The sequence below is a fragment of the Mustelus asterias genome, chromosome 4 (assembly GCF_964213995.1).
Source record: "Mustelus asterias chromosome 4, sMusAst1.hap1.1, whole genome shotgun sequence".
Lineage (NCBI taxonomy): Eukaryota > Metazoa > Chordata > Chondrichthyes > Carcharhiniformes > Triakidae > Mustelus > Mustelus asterias.
In genome coordinates, this window is record NC_135804.1 from 23,750,247 (window position 1) to 23,768,567 (window position 18,321).

An 18,321-nucleotide genomic window follows, 5' to 3' on the forward strand; every position below is an offset into this window, starting at 1 on the left:
CTTCCATTTGTGCTGTTAATTCAACTATCATGTTACAGATGTTGTGCTCATTCAGGTATAGCCTTTAATTCTTTCTGTTCTCCTTTTCCCCTAATCTCACCCTATTTGCTGGTGCACTGGATGTTTGTACACTTGTTTTTGTTCTTGTCACACTCTGGTTATCACTACTCATAATGCTACCCTGCACTATTGCCTTGTCTTTTCTCTTTAACTTCCTAAATTTCCCCTCCCCTGAATCCTACCCTCCCATTTAGTTTGAAATCCTCTCTTCAGCTCCCGTCATTTGATTCACCAGGACAGTCTTCAAGAGAGGATGGCACCTGTACAAGAAGGACGGGTCACACCTAAACTGGAGTATCCTAGCTGGGAGTTTTGCTAGTGCGGTTCGGGTGGGTTTAAACTAATGTGGCAGGGAGGTGGGGATCAGAACAATAGGTCAATAAGCATAGAGGCTGGGGACGAGGTTGGGGCCAAGACAAGGCTATCTAAGAGGAAGAGCATTCTGGGGGAGGATGACCTCAGTGGGCCTGGAGGTCTGGAGTGCATCTGCTTCAATGCAAGGAGCGTCACAGGCAAGACAGACGAGCTTAGAGCCTTAATGCTTGCGCGGAACTTGGATGTGGTTGCAGTGATGGAAACTTGGTTAAAAGAAGGACAGGACTGGCAGCTGAATATTCCAGGGTATAAGTGTTTTAGGCGAGACAGAGGAGGGGCTAGGAGAGGTGGGGGAGTAGCAATGCTGGTTCGGGAGCATATTACAGCGGTACAGAGGGTGGACAATTTGGAAGGGTCAGATAACGATTCACTGTGGGTGGAGCTCAGAAACAGGAAGGGCGCAGTCACTGTGCTGGGGGCATACTACAGGCCTCCCAACAGCCCACGGGAAGTTGAGGAACGGATATGTAAGGAGATTCTGGACAGGTGCAGAAAAAATAGGGTGGTTGTAGTGGGAGACTTTAATTTCCCTCACATAGACTGGAAATCGCTTAGGGCTGGGGGCCTGGACGGGAAAGAATTTATAAAATGCGTACAGGAAGGTTCTTTGGAACAATATGTTGACAGTCCAACTAGAGAGGGGGCTATACTGGACCTAGTACTGGGGAATGAGCCCGGTCAGGTCATCAAAGTTTCAGTGGGGGAACATGTGGCAAATAGTGACCACAATTCCGTAAACTTTAGGAAAGTAATGGAAAAAGATGAGTGTTGTCTAATGGGTAAGGTGCTGAATTGGGGGAAGGCTAACTACAGCCGGATTAGGCAGGATTTGGTGGCTGTTGATTGGGAGAGGCTGTTCAAGGGTAAATCCACATCTGGCATGTGGGAGTCTTTTAAGGAGCAGTTGATAGGACTGCAGGACAGGCATGTGCCTGTAAAGAGGAAGGATAGGAAAGGTAGGATTCGAGAGCCGTGGATAACCAGTGAAATTGTGGGTCTAATCAAAAAGAAAAAGGAGGCATACATGAGGTCCAGGCAGCTAAAAACAGATGGAGCACTGGAGGAATACAGAGAAAGTAGAAAATAACTCAAACAGGGAGTTAGAAGGACAAAAAGGGGTCATGAAATGTCCTTGGCAGACAGGATTAAGGAGAATCCTAAGGCATTTTATACATACGTTAGGAACAAGAGGGTTGTTAGGGAAAGAGTCGGACCTCTCAGGGACAAAGGAGGGGAATTATGCTTAGAACAAAAGGAAGTAGGTGAGATCCTAAACGAATACTTTGCATCAGTATTCACAAAGGAGAGGGACATGTTGACTGGTAGTGTCTGAGAGATGTGTTGACCCGTTAGAAAAAATCTAAATTACAAGGGAGGAAGTGTTAGGCTTTTTAGGAAACATTAAGACAGACAAATCTCCAGGGCCGGATGGCATCTATCCTAGACTCCTCAGGGAGGCAAGAGATGAAATTGCTGGGCCTCTAACAGAAATCTTTGTCTCTTCACTGGACACAGGTGAGGTCCCAGAGGATTGGAGGATAGCAAATGTGGTCCCGTTATTTAAGAAGGGTAGCAAGGATAACCCGGGTAAGTATAGGCCGGTGAGCTTGACGTCCATGGTAGGGAAATTGTTGGAGAAGATTCTTAGAGATAGGATCTATGCGCATTTAGAATGGAATAATCTCATTCGCGATAGACAGCATGGTTTTGTACAAGGGGGGGTCATGCCTCACAAATATAGTTGAGTTTTTTGAGGAGGTGACAAAAACGATTGACGAGGGAAGGGCCGTGGATGTCGTCTATATGGATTTTAGTAAAGTGTTTGACAAGGTCCCTCATGGCAGGCTGGTGCAAAAGGTTAATTCTCACGGGATAAAAGGTGAGCTAGCTAGATGGGTGGAGAACTGGCTTAGCCACAGAAGACAGAGGGTAACAGTGGAGGGGTCTTTTTTCAGTTGGAGGCCTGTGACTAGTGGTGTTCCGTAGGGCTCTGTACTGGGACCTCTGCTGTTTGTGATATATATAAATGATTCGGAGGAAGATGCAGCTGGTGTGATCAGTAATTTTGCGGAAAACACAAAGATTGCTGGAGTTGCGGATAGTGATGAATATTGTCAGAGAATACAGCAGGATATAGATAGCCTGGAACATTGGGCGGAGAAATGGCAGATGGAATTTAATCCAGATAAATGCGAAGTGATGCATTTCGGTAGATCTAATGTAATGGGGAGCTATACAATAAATGGCAGAACCATCAGGAGTATAGACACACAGAGGGACCTGGGTGTACAAGTCCACAGATCCTTAAAGGTGGCAGCACAGGTGGAGAGGGTGGTCAAGAAGGTGGCAGCACAGGTGGAGAGGGTGGCATGCTTGTCTTTATTGGACGGGACATAGAATATAAAAGTTGGCATATGATGTTGCGGCTGTATAGAACGTTGGTTGGGCCACATTTGGAATACTGCGTCCAGTTCTGGTCGCCACACTACCAGAAGGACGTGGAGGCTTTGGAGAGACGACAGAAAAGGTTTACCAGGATGTTGCCTGGTATGGAGAATCTTAGCTATGAGGAGAGATTGGGTGAACTGGGGATGTTCTCCCTGGAAAGACGGAGGATGACGGGCGACCTAATAGAGGTGTATAAAATTATGAAGGGCATCGATAGGGTAAACAGTGGGAAGCTTTTTCCCAGGTCGGAGGTGACGAACACAAGGGGTCACAGGTTCAAGGTGTCACAGGTTCAAGGTGAGGGGGGCAAGGTTCAACACAGATGTCAGGGGGACATATTTTACACAGAGGGTGGTGGGGGCCTGGAATGCACTGCCAAGCAAGGTGATTGAGGCGGACACGCTGGGATCGTTTAAGACTTATCTAGATAGCCACATGAACAGACTGGGAATAGAGGGATACAAACGAATGGTCCAGTTGGGCACATGAGCGGCACAGGCTTGGAGGGCCAAAGGGCCTATTCCTGTGCTGTTTTGTTCTTTGACATGGATCCCAGCCCGGTTCTGTGGTTCAGTTGAAGCCAATCCCAAAGGAACAACTTCCTTTTTCTCTGGTACTGATGTCAGTGCCCAATGAATTGAAACCCATTTCTCCGACATTAATCTTTGAGCTATACACTCAACTCTCTGATCTTTTTTACCCTATGCCAAATTGCTTTTGGCTCAGGTAATCCAGAGATTGCTACCTTTATGGTTCTAGTTTATACTTTAGTCTGCAGATACTCATATTCCCAAAGCAAAACCGCTTTCTTAGTTTAATCTATATCTTTGGTACCCATGTGAACCATGACAACTGGATCCTTTCCCCCCCCACTCTTAAGTTTCTCTCCCGCTCCAAGGAGATGTCCTTAACCCTGGAATGGGGCTCTCCGGACTCTTGACTGTCAGCTGCAGAGAACAGTGTTTATCCCCCTAACTATACTAACCCTCCTAACACTGCATTCCTTTCTATGCGCCCCCCAGCCCCCACTTGAATGGTTCTCTGTACCATAGCACTATGGTCAGTTTGCTCACCTTCCCTGCAGTCATTGCACTCTCTAAGTTGTTTTTTTTATTTATCTGAACAAAGATTTATTGGGTTCACTTGTTTGCAATAACCCCCTAATTGTAAATAACATCAGATTCTTAACCATATGGCAAGAAAGAACACTTAAAATGATAAATTCAGAAAGTTTATTAATCATTGAAAAGATAACAAGTCACAAAGATAAGAAAAAAAGCAAAGCTGTCAATTGACAGCAATTAGCAGCACTCAACTGTAAGAGGAGAAAGCTTAACTTTAACAATTGGATAGACTTCTCACCTCCCTTCTCAGACTAAGTCATGAAGTGAAACTCTGAAGAACATCTAAATCAGCTCTCAGCATCTCTCCATAAACATCATTCTCTTCCCATCTCTCTTCTTCTCTGTCTCCCAAAATGGCTCCTTGGGACCCCTTGTTTATGCCTTAAAACATTGAAAGCCCATCTTGGAAAAATAGCGAATTGCTCTATAATTGTTCATAATGAAATAAAAATTAACCTGTTGGTTTTTAGCTAATTATGCATGTTGTCTCTGCTTTAAGACAATACTTCTTCTCAAACTATGGCCAGAATTTTACTGCCCCATCCGCCACGGGAGTTGGAGCAGGTGAGGGGCGAACAGTGGAATTTTACAGTTTCGGGACGAGCGAGGCTGTAAAATCCCGCCCTATATCTCTTATCTTGAGATAGGCTGGGTCTCGACCAATAATTGGTCAACATAGCTGTCTAGGACCTATTCAGTCCTCCTAATCAAGGTTAACATTCACGTTATTTCCTTATTCTGTGCCCTGAGAAGTACACAATATTCTTATTCATACAGCACTTTAAAAGATATATTAATGATTAATTGTTAATAATATGTTTATAGTTATAAAAGTTATAAACATTTGTGTTCCAAATTACATTACTTATCTAACATATCTATTAATGAATTATTTATTCTTTACTTGCCTCACATTCAAGGCTGTCTACTTAAAACTCCAGTTCATCAACACTGAGCCAGTTTCTCGAGCTGCAGGTGCTGACTGTAGATGTGGTTGTTGTGAATTACACTGATGTCCATCACATGCAACCCATCGCCTGCTCAGCCATCTCTATTGTACTTTTTTTAAGTGATTAGGGTTTCAAGTTTTGAAATATCATTTAAAGATTATTTGTAGTAATGTTACATAAAGTTAGCTAATTCAGTACATATATCTCCCCAGTCCTAATTTAAGCTACTGCTCTAGTTCAGAGAAAAGAAAAGCAGAACTCACCAACATCTCTACTTTCTCAGAAGACTAAGGAAATTTGGCATGTCAGCTACGACTCTCACCAACTTTTACAGATGAACCATAGAAAGTATTCTTTCTGGTTGTATCACAGCTTGGTATGGCTCCTGCTGTGCCCAAGACCGCAAGGAACTAGAAAAGGTCGTGAATGTAGCCCAATCCATCACGCAAACCAGTCTCCCATCCATTGATTCTGCCTACACTTCCCGCTGCCTCGGCAAAGCAGCCAGCATAATTAAGGACCCACGCCCTCCGGATATTCTCTCTTCCACCTTCTTCCATCGAGAAAAAGATACAAAAGTCTGAGGTCACGTACCAACTGACTCAACAACAGCTTCTTCCCTGCTGCTGTCAGACTTTTGAATGGACTTACCTCGCATTAAGTTGATCTTTCTCTACACCCTAGCTATGACTGTAACACTACATTCTGCACTCTCTTGGTTCCTTCTCTATGAACAGTATGCTTTGTATAGCGCACAAGAAGCAATACTTTTCACTGTATGTTAATACATATGACAATAATAAATCAAATCAAATTAACTGATCCGGCTGGTTTTCAATAATACTGGTTTCGTTTTTTATTAAAATGGCTTCCATCAATTTTAGCAGAAAATGCTGAAAAACATATTAATTGAAACTACAAAATGATAATCACACTAAAACTAGCGATTTTCAAACTACCACCATCTCGTCCTCACAGATTGCACAAACCATGTGCGCATCTGTTGAACAAACAAGGATAGTGCCTCCTCCAGTCCTCCCTTCTGGATCCCTATACCTGCCTCGCTCATAGTCAAACCCTACCATCCTTGACCACGAGCCATCTCTGAAGTACAAAACTTAGTAAGCGTGACTGCTGCCTGGGAGAAAATGTCCAGATAACTCTCTCTCTCCCTGATGCATTGGAATGCCCAAAACTTAAACTCCAGTTCATCAACACTGAGCCAAAGTTTCTCGAGCTGCAGGTGCTGACAGTAGATGTGGTTGTTGTGAACTACACTGATGTCCATCACATGCAACCCATCACCTACTCTGCCATCGCTATTGTATTTTTAAAAAAGTAAATAGGGTTTCAAGTTTTGAAATATCACTTAAAGATTATTTATAGTAATATTACTTAATGCTAACGAGTTCAGTTATAAACTTAATACAGTACTTATATCTCCCCAGTCCTAGTTTAAGCTACTGCTCTAGTTCAGAGAAAAGAAAAGCAGAACTCACCATCCAATAACCTATCTGCTCACCTAATTATTGTCTCTAGACCTCGGCCCTTGGGTCTCATTATCTCTCACCCCCTTTCTCAGGCCACTCCTTGTCTTGTAAAAGATCAGAACGGTATCTCTACCATCATTCACCAAATTCTCGAGTTAAGTACTCTGTTGAAGCAGCTCGCAGTCCTGCTGGCCTTCTTGCAATAACAAGAGCTTCCTGTTTTTATACCTGACCTGAAGCAACTGCTGCTGACCAGGTAACCAGTTTTAATTAACTGTGCAGCTGCCAGTAGAAGCCCACTTTCTAACACTGGAAGAAGCTACAAGTTAAGTTGAATGCTAATTGCAAAACTTGACTAGATAGAAAGAGTTCAACCCTTAAAGCACTTAGAATTTCCTCACTTACCAGGTTCCTGAGTTAAATCCTTTGTCAAAGCTGTACTGTGTCAGGGTGGTCTCTGTGTTTTTATACTAGTGGAAATTCCTAAGACCTGAGGCAGCCCTGCTGTCCAAGTAACCAGTTTTAACTAATCATTTAGTTAACTGCATGGGACATGGCATGCCTTAGTATGTGGACAGCAGAATTTTGGAAAATATGCCAAGGTGCTTCACGGAAGGTCAATAAGACCAAAATTGAAGTTGAGTTAAATAGTGAGATATTAGGACAGTTGATTAAAAGTTTTGTTAAATTATGAAGTTTTACGGAGGGCCTTGAAGGAAGAGAGTGAGAGAGAGAGACAGAAAATTAGGGGGAGAATTCCAGAGTTTAGGACCTAGAAAATTGAAAAATTGGCTGCCAACAGTGGGGAATGCAGAATTCCTGAAAAATTTTAGGACTCTCTTTTTCTTTCAAATTTCTTTTCTTGCTTCTTTATTTTGTTCTTATGTTTTTTATCTCCTCTTTACCTCCTCTTTCTCTCTCTATCCTCTCTTGATCTTTCCCACTTTGCTTTCTCCCTCTTTCACTTGCACTTAAAAATACACTTTAAGTCCCAATCTGGGCAGATTGCTCAGGTCCAGACTTGATGGCCATCTCTGATAGCTGGGAACAGTGGGTTGGGGTGGCCCATGTTGCATCCTGCTTGGTCTGTCTCTAATCTTATTAGACCCTTGGATCCCACAGTTGCCATACTTGATGGTGCCACACTCTGGAACGCTTTCCCCACCATAATCTCCCAGAGATACCAAGTCCTGCTACCCTACATTAATGTCCTTTAGGAAAGGAAATCTACCATTCTCACTCGGTCTGGCCTACAGATGACCACAGACCCACTGAAATGTGATTGACTCTTTAAAAAATGCCGTCTGAAATGGCCTAGCAAGCCACTCAATTCAAAGGAAATTATGGATGGGCAACAAATGCTGGCCCAGCCATTTACACCCACATTCCATGAATGAATGTCTAAGTGAGTGGGCGAGGGTCTGGCAGATGGACTACAATTTTGGTAAATGTGAGGTCATCGATTTTGGTAGGAATAACAGCAAAATGGACTGTTATTTAAATGGTAAAAAATTGCAACATGCTGCTGTGCAGAGGGACCCTGGGTGTCCTTGTGCAAAAATCACAAGGAGTTGGTTTGCAGGTGCAGCAGGTAATTAAGAAGTCAAATGGAATTTTGTCCTTCATTGCTAGAGGGATGGAGTTTAAAAACAGCGAGGTTATGTTGCAGCTGTATAAGATGCTGATGAGGCCACTGGAGTACTGTGTACAGTTTTGATCTCCTTACTTGAGAAAGGATATACTGGCACTGGAGGGGGTTCAGAGGAGATTCACGAGGTTGATTCCGGAGTTGAGAGGATTGGCTTATGAGGAGAGACTGAGTAGACTGGGGCTATACTCATTAGAATTCAGAAGAATGAGGGGAGATCTTATAGAAACATGTGCGGTTTAGGTTGATTGGCCATGCTAAAATTGCCCTTAGTGTCCTGAGATGCGTAGGTTAGAACATAGAACATAGAAAGCCACAGCACAAACAGGCCCTTCGGCCCACAAGTTGCGCCGATCACATCCCCACCTCTAGGCCTATCTATAGCCCTCAATCCCATTAAATCCCATGTACTCATCCAGAAGTCTCTTAAAAGACCCCAACGAGTTTGCCTCCACCACCACCGACGTCAGCCGATTCCACTCACCCACCACCCTCTGAGTGAAAAACTTACCCCTGACATCTCCTCTGTACCTACCCCCCAGCACCTTAAATCTGTGTCCTCTCGTAGCAACCATTTCAGCCCTTGGAAATAGCCTCTGAGAGTCTACCCTATCCAGACCTCTCAACATCTTGTAAACCTCTATCAGGTCACCTCTCATCCTTCGTCTCTCCAGGGAGAAGAGACCAAGCTCCCTCAACCTATCCTCATAAGGCATGCCCCCCAATCCAGGCAACATCCTTGTAAATCTCCTCTGCACCCTTTCAATGGCTTCAACATCTTTCCTGTAATGAGGTGACCAGAACTGCGCGCAGTACTCCAAGTGGGGTCTAACCAGGGTCCTATAAAGCTGCAGCATTATCTCCCGACTCCTAAACTCAATCCCTCGATTAATGAAGGCCAGTACGCCGTACGCCTTCTTGACCGCATCCTCCACCTGCGAGGCCGATTTAAGAGTCCTATGGACCCGGACCCCAAGGTCCTTCTGATCCTCTACACTGCTAAGAATGGTACCCTTCATATTATACTGCTGCTTCATCCCATTGGATCTGCCAAAATGGATCACCACACACTTATCCGGGTTGAAGTCCATCTGCCACTTCTCCGCCCAGTCTTGCATTCTATCTATGTCTCGCTGCAACTTCTGACATCCCTCCAAACTATCCACAACACCACCTACCTTGGTGTCGTCAGCAAACTTACCAACCCATCCCTCCACTTCCTCATCCAGGTCATTTATGAAAATGACAAACAGCAAGGGTCCCAGAACAGATCCCTGGGGCACTCCACTGGTCACTGACCTCCATGCAGAGAAAGACCCCTCCACAGCCACTCTCTGCCTTCTGCAGGCAAGCCAGTTCTGGATCCACAAGGCAACAGCCCCTTGGATCCCATGCCCTCTCACTTTCTCAAGAAGTCTTGCATGGGGGACCTTATCTAACGCCTTGCTGAAGTCCATATAGACCACATCCACCGCTCTTCCTTCGTCAATGTGTTTGGTCACATTTTCAAAGAACTCAACCAGGCTTGTAAGGCACGACCTGCCCTTGACAAAGCCGTGCTGACTACTTTTGATCATACTAAACTTCTCTAGATGATCATAAATCCTGTCTCTCAGGATCCTCTCCATCAACTTACCAACCACTGAGGTTAGACTCACCGGTCGGTAATTTCCCGGGCTGTCCCTGTTCCCTTTCTTGAATATAGGGACCACATCTGCAATCCTCCAATCCTCCGGAACCTCTCCCGTCTCCATCGACGATGCAAAGATCATCGCCAAAGGCTCCGCAATCTCCTCCCTCGCCTCCCACAGTAACCTGGGGTACATCCCATCCGTTCCCGGCGACTTACCAACCTTGATGCCATTCAATAGTTCCAACACATCCTCTTTCTTTATGTCCACATGCTCGATCCTTTCTGTCCACCGCAAACCAGCAGTACAACCACCCAGATCCCTTTCCACCGTGAATACCGAGGTAAAGTATTCATTAAGCAGCTCCGCCATTTCTAACGGTTCCGCACAAACTTTTCCCCCTTCACCTTTTAAGGGTCCTATGCCTTCACATCTCATCCTTTTACTCTTGACATATTTGTAGAAAGCCTTGGGATTCTCCTTAATCTTACCCGCCAAGGCCTTCTCATGACCCCTTCTCGCTCTCCTAATTTCCTTCTTAAGCTCCTTCCTACATCCCGTATACTCCTCTAAATCCTTAACACCTCCTAGCTCTCTGAACCTTCTGTACGCCTCTCTTTTCTTATTCACCAGGTTCATCACAACCTTCGTGCACCACGGTTCCTGTACCCTACCAACACCCCCCTGTCTCATCGGAACGTTGTCATGCAGAGCTCCAGACAAACATTCCTTGAAAATCCTCCACTTTCCTTCGGTACTTTTCCCCAAGAATGCCTCCTTCCAATTTACCCGTCTAATTTCCTCCCTGATGACACTGTATTTCCCTTTACTCCAGAGAAACACTTTCCTAGCCTGCCTGATCCTATCTCTTTCCAATGCTATCGTGAAGGAGATAGAATTATGATCGCTATCCCCAAGATGCTCACCCACCGAGAGATCCTCCACCTGTCCAGGTTCATTAGCCAGCACCAGATCAAGTACAGCCTCTCCTCTAGTAGGCTTATCCACATACTGTGTCAGGAAACTCTCCTGGACACACCTAACAAACTCCTCTCCATCCAAACCCCTAGCCCTAGGGATATTCCAATCTATGTTTGGGAAATTAAAATCTCCCATCACGACAACTCTGTTATTCCTACATCTCTCCAGGATCTGTTTCCCCATCTGCTCCTCAACATCTCTGTTACTATTGGGCGGCCTATAGAAAACACCCAGCAACATTACCGACCCCTTCCTGTTCCTAACCTCCACCCACAGAGACTCCGTAGTCAATCCCTCCACGGCGTCCACCTTCTCTACAGCCGTGACACTATCCCTGATCAACAGTGCCACTCCCCCCCCCTCTCTTACCTCCCTCCCTGTCCTTCCTGAAACATCTAAAACCCGGCACCTGAAGCACCCAGTCCTGTCCCTGAGACATCCAAGTCTCCGTAATGGCCACCACATCACAATTCGAAGCAGCAATCCACGCTCTAAGCTCATCCACTTTATTCACTACACTCCTGGCATTAAAATAGACACATCTCAGACCTTCAGCCTGAGCACTTCCCTTCTCCATCACTCGTCTAACCTCCCTCTTACCCTGTTTACATTCCTTATCTATTTGCGAGCTAACCTCCTCGCTCTCAGTCCCCTCATTTCGATTCCCTCCCCCCAACCTTTCTAGTTTAAAGTCTCTCCAGTAGCCTTAGCCAATCTTCCCGCCAGGATATTGGTCCCCCTGGGATTCAAGTGCCACCCGTCTTTTTTAAACAGGTCACACCTGCCCCTAAAGAGGTCCCAATGATCCAAGTACCCAAATCCTTGTCCCTTGCTCCAGTCCCTCAGCCACGCATTCATTCTCCACCGATTCCTGTTCTCACTCTCCCGCGGCACAGGCAGCAATCCCGAGATTACTACCTTTGCATTCCTCTTTCTCAGCTGTCTACCTAACTCCCTATATTCTCTTTTCATGACCCCTTCCCTCTTCCTACCTATGTCAGCAGTACCTATATGCATCACGACCTTCGGCTCCTCTCCCTCCCCCTTCAGGATTTCTGGGACTCGACCAGAGACATCCTGGGGGTAGGGCCTGGGTGGGATTGTGGTCGGCGCAGACTTGATGGGCCGAATGGCCTCTTTCTGTGCTGTAGGGTTTCTATGATATAAGATTGATGCAGGGAAGTTGTCTCCACAGGCGGGTGAAACTAGAACTAGGGGGCATGGCCTCAAAATAAGGGGGAGCAGATTTAGGACTGAGTTGAGGAGAAACTTCTTCACACAAAGGGTTGTGAATCTGTGGAATTCCCCGTCCAGTGAAGCAGTTGAGGCTACCTCATTGAATGTTTTTAAGGCAAGGATAGATAAACTTTTGAACAGTAAAGGAATTAAGGGTTATGGTGAGCGGGCGGGTAAGTGGAGCTGAGTCCACGAAAAGATCAGCCATGATCTTATTGAATGGCGGGGCAGGCTCGAGGGGCCAGATGGCCTACTCCTGCTCCGAGTTCTTATGTTCTTATGAATAAAAAAAAACTATTGCCAGATGCTAGGAATTGCCCATTGATCAGTACGTGACTAAATATCCTTGAGTTTTTCTAAAAAATCTATATACTCCTATTCTCTGTGCTATGTTATAGCAGATCTGCTATGTGCGTGCGTGAGATCAATGTGTATTTATCCTAAAATAACTTGAAATATGTATTGTCGATGCTAGAAATATCCATATATTCCTACTCACTGCATTCTGTCCTTTATTTATTGTTCAAGTATTCACTAATAGTGTATTTTTGAGATTTAATTCTCAATTTAATTAATATTGTCAAGATCAGTTTAATGCTAGAATTTCTACATAGTGTTTACTTTGCCTTGTTTGTTTAGTTGAAGGTGCAGATTCTGCAGTCTTACATCAATGACTTAAGTGAACAAAATGATGTTCTGGTTCAGACGATGGAGGAGCTCGAAAGAGAAACCAATCGAAGAGTAACTTCTCTGGAAGAAGAGCTGCAGGTAATCATTGAATGCTCTAAGACTTCATCTGTTGGTCTTTTACTTTACAAAACGGTTTGATAATGATCCGAAGAGCCATGATTCAGAACATAATATACAAACTGCTCACAAGTGAAAACTGCAGTTTAAGGTAGATCAAAGTTTCATTGTAAACAATTCAGGAGTTCATGTTCCTTATCATACAACACATTTTGATGGTGTGTTTATGCCAGGGATTCCAAGTACCTTGAGGCATTGTGTAATTTTTCCTTTTTAAATGTCTTTGGACATTTCCAATTATTCTTTCAAAACATTGAACATTTTTATTGTTCAGATATGTTTATCTGTTCTGAAACTATTTGCCATTCATAATGATGGGAGTTGAGAGGCAACAATTTTCTATGCCTCCTGTACACCGATTACTTTTCTCCTGCAAGATGATTATTAATTACCCAGTTGCATACCAAATAAAATGGCACGCAGTGAAAAAGGTCATTTTATCAATTAAGTTCATTTCTTCCACAGACGATGTATAAGACTATACCTTTTATGAGAATCATTAGATAATTTCAAACTCTTTTCACAGTATGAAATACTCTTTGTTGGCTGTCTAGTCCAGATCCACTGCTGCACAATTTATTTAGGAATTACAATTTCTTGCCTTTCTTGAGTATCTCTGCTCAAATTAGATCTATTACCATAGACTCTGCAGATCTGGATTGTACAAATAGGCTGAAGGGTATTGGTGGTACTACATAGTATTTACATAGAACATAGAACATTACAGCGCAGTACAGGCCCTTCGGCCCTCGATGTTGTGCGACCAGTGAAACCAATCTAAAGCCCATCTAACCTACACTATTCCAATATCATCCATATGTTTATCCAATGACCATTTAAATGCCCTTAATGTTGGCGAGTCCACTACTGCTGCAGGCAGGGCATTCCACGCCCTTACTACTCTCTGAGTGAAGAACCTACCTCTGACATCTGTCCTATATCTATCACCCCTCAATTTAAAGCTATGTCCCCTCGTGCTAGCTATCACCATACGAGGAAAAAGGCTCTCACTATCCACCCTATCTAATCCTCTGATCATCTTGTATGCCTCTATTAAGTCACCTCTTAACCTTCTTCTCTTTAACGAAAACAACCTCAAGTCCCTCAGCCTTTCCTCATAAGACCTTCCCACCATACCAGGCAACATCCTAGTAAATCTCCTCTGCACCCTTTCCAATGCTTCCACATCCTTCCTATACAGTAAAGAAACAGGCCATTGGAACCAATAGGTCTGCACCTGTTTACCTTTCACATGTGCCTCCTTTCACCCTTCTTCATCTAATCCCATCAACATACCCTTGTCTTCCTTTTTCCCTCATGTGGTTATAGAACATAGAACATAGAGAAAAATACAGCACAAACAGGCCCTTCGGCCCACAAGTTGCACCGGTCATGTCCCTACCTACCTAGGCTTATACATAGGTTTACCTATAACCCTCAATCCAATTAAGTCCCATGTACTCATCCAGAAGTCTCTTAAAAGACCCTATCGAGTTTGCCTCCACCACCATTGACGGCAGCTGATTCCACTCATCCACCACCCTCTGAGTGAAAAACCTACCCCTGACATCTCCTCTGTACTTACTCCCCAGCACCTTAAACCTGTGTCCTCTCGTAGCAGCCATTTCAGCCCTGGGAAAAAGCCTCCGAGAATCCACCCGATCTATACTTCTCAACATCTTGTACACCTCTATCAGGTCACCTCTCATCCTTCGTCTCTCCAAGGAGAAAATACCGAGCTCCCTCAACCTATCCTCATAAGGCATGCCAACCAATCCAGGCAACATCCTTGAAAATCTTCTCTGCACCCTTTCAATCATTTCCACATCCCTCCTGTAATGAGGCGACCAGAACTGAGCACAGTACTCCAAGTGGGGTCTGACGAGGGTCTTATAAAGCTGCATCATTATCTCCCGACTCCTAAACTCAATCCCTCGATTGATGAAGGCCAGCTCACCATACGCCTTCTTAACCACCTCCTCTACCTGCGAGGCCGATTTAAGATTCCTATGGACCCGGATCCCAAGGTCCTTCTGATCTTCTACACTGCTAAGAGTCTTACCCTTGATATTATACTCCTTCATCCCATTTGACCTGCCAAAATGGACCACTACGCATTTATCTGGGTTGAAGTCCATCTGCCACTTCTCCGCCCAGTCTTGTATCCTATCTATGTCACGCTGCAGCTTCTGACATCCCTCCAACCTACCCACAACACCACCAACCTTCGTGTCGTCGGCAAACTTACCAACCCATCCCTCCACTTCCCCATCCAGGTCATTTATGAAAATGACAAACAGCAAGGGTCCCAGAACAGATCCCTGGAGCACTCCACTGGTGACCGACCTCCATTCAGAAAAAGACCCGTCTACAACCACTCTCTGCCTTCTGCAGGCAAGCCAGTTCTGAATCCACAAGGCAACAGCCCCTTGGATCCCATGCCCTCTCACTTTCTCAAGAAGTCTTGCATGGGGGACCTTATCGAATGCCTTGCTGAAGTCCATGTAAACCACATCTACCGCTTTTCCTTTGTCAATGTGTTTAGTCACATTTTCAAAGAACTCCACCAGGCTCGTAAGGCACGATTTGCCTTTGACAAAGCCGTGCTGACTATTTTTGAGCATACTAAACTTCTCTAAATGTTCATAAATCCTGTCCCTCAGGATCTTCTCCATCAACTTACCAACCACTGAGGTTAGACTCACCGGTCGGTAATTTCCTGGGCTATCCCTATTCCCTTTCTTGAATATAGAAACCACATCTGCAATCCTCCAAAACCTCTCCCGTCTCCATCAACGACGCAAAGATCATCGCCAGAGGCTCTGCAATCTCTTCCCTCGCCTTCCCTTAAATGCACCTATGCTATTTGCCTCAATTACTCCTTTTGGAAGTGAGTTCCACATTCTAACTATTCTCTAGGTGAAGGAACAACTTGCATTTATTACTGACTAGCTTATGTTTATGGTCCTTAGTTTTGGTCTCCCCTAGAAGCGGAAACATCTTTTCTCAGCTTATCCTATCAAACCCTAAAATAATTTTAAAGACTTCTATCAGGGCACCTCTTTTCTAAAGTGCCCCAGCAAGTTCATTCTTTCCTGTTAGATATAACCTCTCAATTCTGGTATCATTCTAGTTCATCTTTTTTGTATTTTCTATGTATTCATTTTACAATATTGAGACCAGAATTGTTCACAATACTCCAAGTGTGATCTAACCAAGGTTTTATGCAAGTTAACATGCCTCTGCTTTTCAATTCAACCCTCTTGAAGTGATTCTCGGTGCTTTATTTGCTTTATTTATGGTTGTAATTATAGGCTGATAATCAAATACTGCATGTGACTGAAATGTATCTGTGCTGTTGGGACTATTGAAATGCCACCTTGCTAAGATTAAATAATTAATGTTCCAAGTGTGAATAGGAATTACAGCCTTATCTCAACTGTCTTAGAAATCAAGGAGAAAGATGGCATTGGTTTGCTCCAGTTATTTAATGGTGCATATATATTAGAAGCTTGGCATCAGTTTGAAGCATTGCATTATTTTTGCATTGATGCTAAACCACGTAGTGCACATTTGATGTCAAAGGCTAAACTGACTCATGTGAAGTTGAATGAGACATCCTGCTCCAGGAATCTTGCTGTTTATTTTATTGGACTCAGGATACAGTCTGCATTTCCTGTGTATTGCAACTGTCAGTGAAACAGAATCGAAAATAGGAATTTTGTGTGGGATATGGGATTGTTGGGCTTTTCATTCTTTGCTGTCTTATGTCTTCTCAATTATCTCTAAAAGAGCAGTTTCATAAATAGCATTCATTCCTTGTGACTTAATGTTCGAAGTTTAGAATTATTCGTAATGCTCTTTGATCTATCTTCAACTGATAGTTAAATTCACTAAATTGCACTCTGCTGCAATTATGGTCTTACCAATAATCTACTTGGTATAATTGGTATTATGCATTTATTCATATTACGTCCTTCTGCATTTTCTTAATCCTTCCATCAATTGCTTCAGTTTCTTTTGCATATTATTAATTCCCTCGTATTTGTCACTTAACCACATGACTAGGTAGTATTGACAAGTTTGATAGTACATAAGAAATACAAAGGGAACCTGTAGAAGTATGGGCATTGATCCAATAATTATTATTGAATCCATTGGATGAGTGGAGACAATGAATAATATGGTAAAGTACAGACATGAGTGCAAGATCATATGCTTTAGGTCAATGCACTTATATATGCTCATGGTCATAATGAATGCACTACTTATTTTAAATGCTGCAGGGATTTTTTTTTGTATAAAGTTTACAACTTCTTCTGGGCCATGCTCTAATAACAATAATAAAACCAAACGTCAGACTTTTATTTCAAGATTGGATTCTCAGTTTATGATGACATTGTCCTCTTAATCCAACATGAAAGATTATGCTGCACCACACTTTTGCCATCAGAAGGTGTCCTTTTTACAAACCATATTCAAGTTTATGTTTATGAAGGACACTGGGTGGAATTTGATAATTTTGTTGATTTGTTAATTATGTGGCCTACCAATATAATGTTCTCATGCAATTCCAATTCATTAGCATTTTCTGCTGATCCTTGTTTCTTTTGTTACGGACAACTTTCCTCTCCAATTCTCCGAAAGATGTCAACACCTTGGAGAATGATTCTCGTTCTCTCTAGTCTGCCTGTCACCCACAGCTCTCTCTTCTCCACTCTTCATTCTGCTGCTTTTTCTCCCTGCTCTGCACCCCCCACTCTCTGTCACTTTGTGTTTCATCCTTGTCTGTGTGTACCTCTCACTTTCTGTTCTTGGGTGCATGTCTTTCTCTTCTTCTTCTCTTCCTGTATCCCATTCCTCCATCCCCTCCCATACTTAGTTAATTTTCTATTGCTTTCCTTTGTGATTTGGATTTTCCACTTTCATAGAATCATAGAAGCCCTACAGTGCAGAAGGAGGCCATTCGGCCCATCGAGTCTGCACCAACCACAATCCCACCCAGATCCTACCCCCATATCCCTACATATTTACCCGCTAATCCCTCAAACCTACACATCTCAGGACTCTATGGGGCAATTTTTTAGCATGACCAATCATCCTAACCCGCACATCTTTGGACTGTGGGAGGAAACCGGAGCACCCGGAGGAAACCCACGCAGACACGAGGAGAATATGCAAACTCCACACAGACAGTGACCCAAGCCGGGAATCGAACCCAGGTCCCTGGAGCTGTGAAGCAGCAGTGCTAACCACTGTGCTACCGTGCCGCCCACTTTACATTTTGTATCAAGGTTTGAAGGATGTGAAAGTTGGAGAATAGAATACATTCCATTCCGAGGGGGTGGTGGTGGCATTGTGGTATTGTCATGGACTAGCAATCCAGAGACCCAGTCAAATGGAGTAAAGCTTCCTCAGCTGCCTTACCAATATGACTCAGAGAGTCATTTCTGCTGTATCTGTTTAACATTTTTAACATGTGACTTCTCTGATGGCCTGGTGCTATAGGAATATATTAGAAATAGTTCACATGGTCAATTTAAAGCCGGCAGACAGAAGTATTTCTTTGAT

General features: G+C 43.8%; 1 protein-coding gene across 1 annotated transcript in view; it reads left to right on the plus strand.

Moving 5' to 3' along the window:
* The window catches only part of LOC144493033 (uncharacterized), a 364,898-nt gene that overhangs the window by 70,025 nt on the left and 276,552 nt on the right, over positions 1-18,321 (plus strand). Inside the window, exon 3 of the mRNA XM_078211846.1 lies at positions 12,583-12,711. Within this exon, the coding sequence (XP_078067972.1) occupies positions 12,583-12,711 (129 nt within the window). The remainder of the gene's footprint in view (positions 1-12,582; positions 12,712-18,321) is intronic.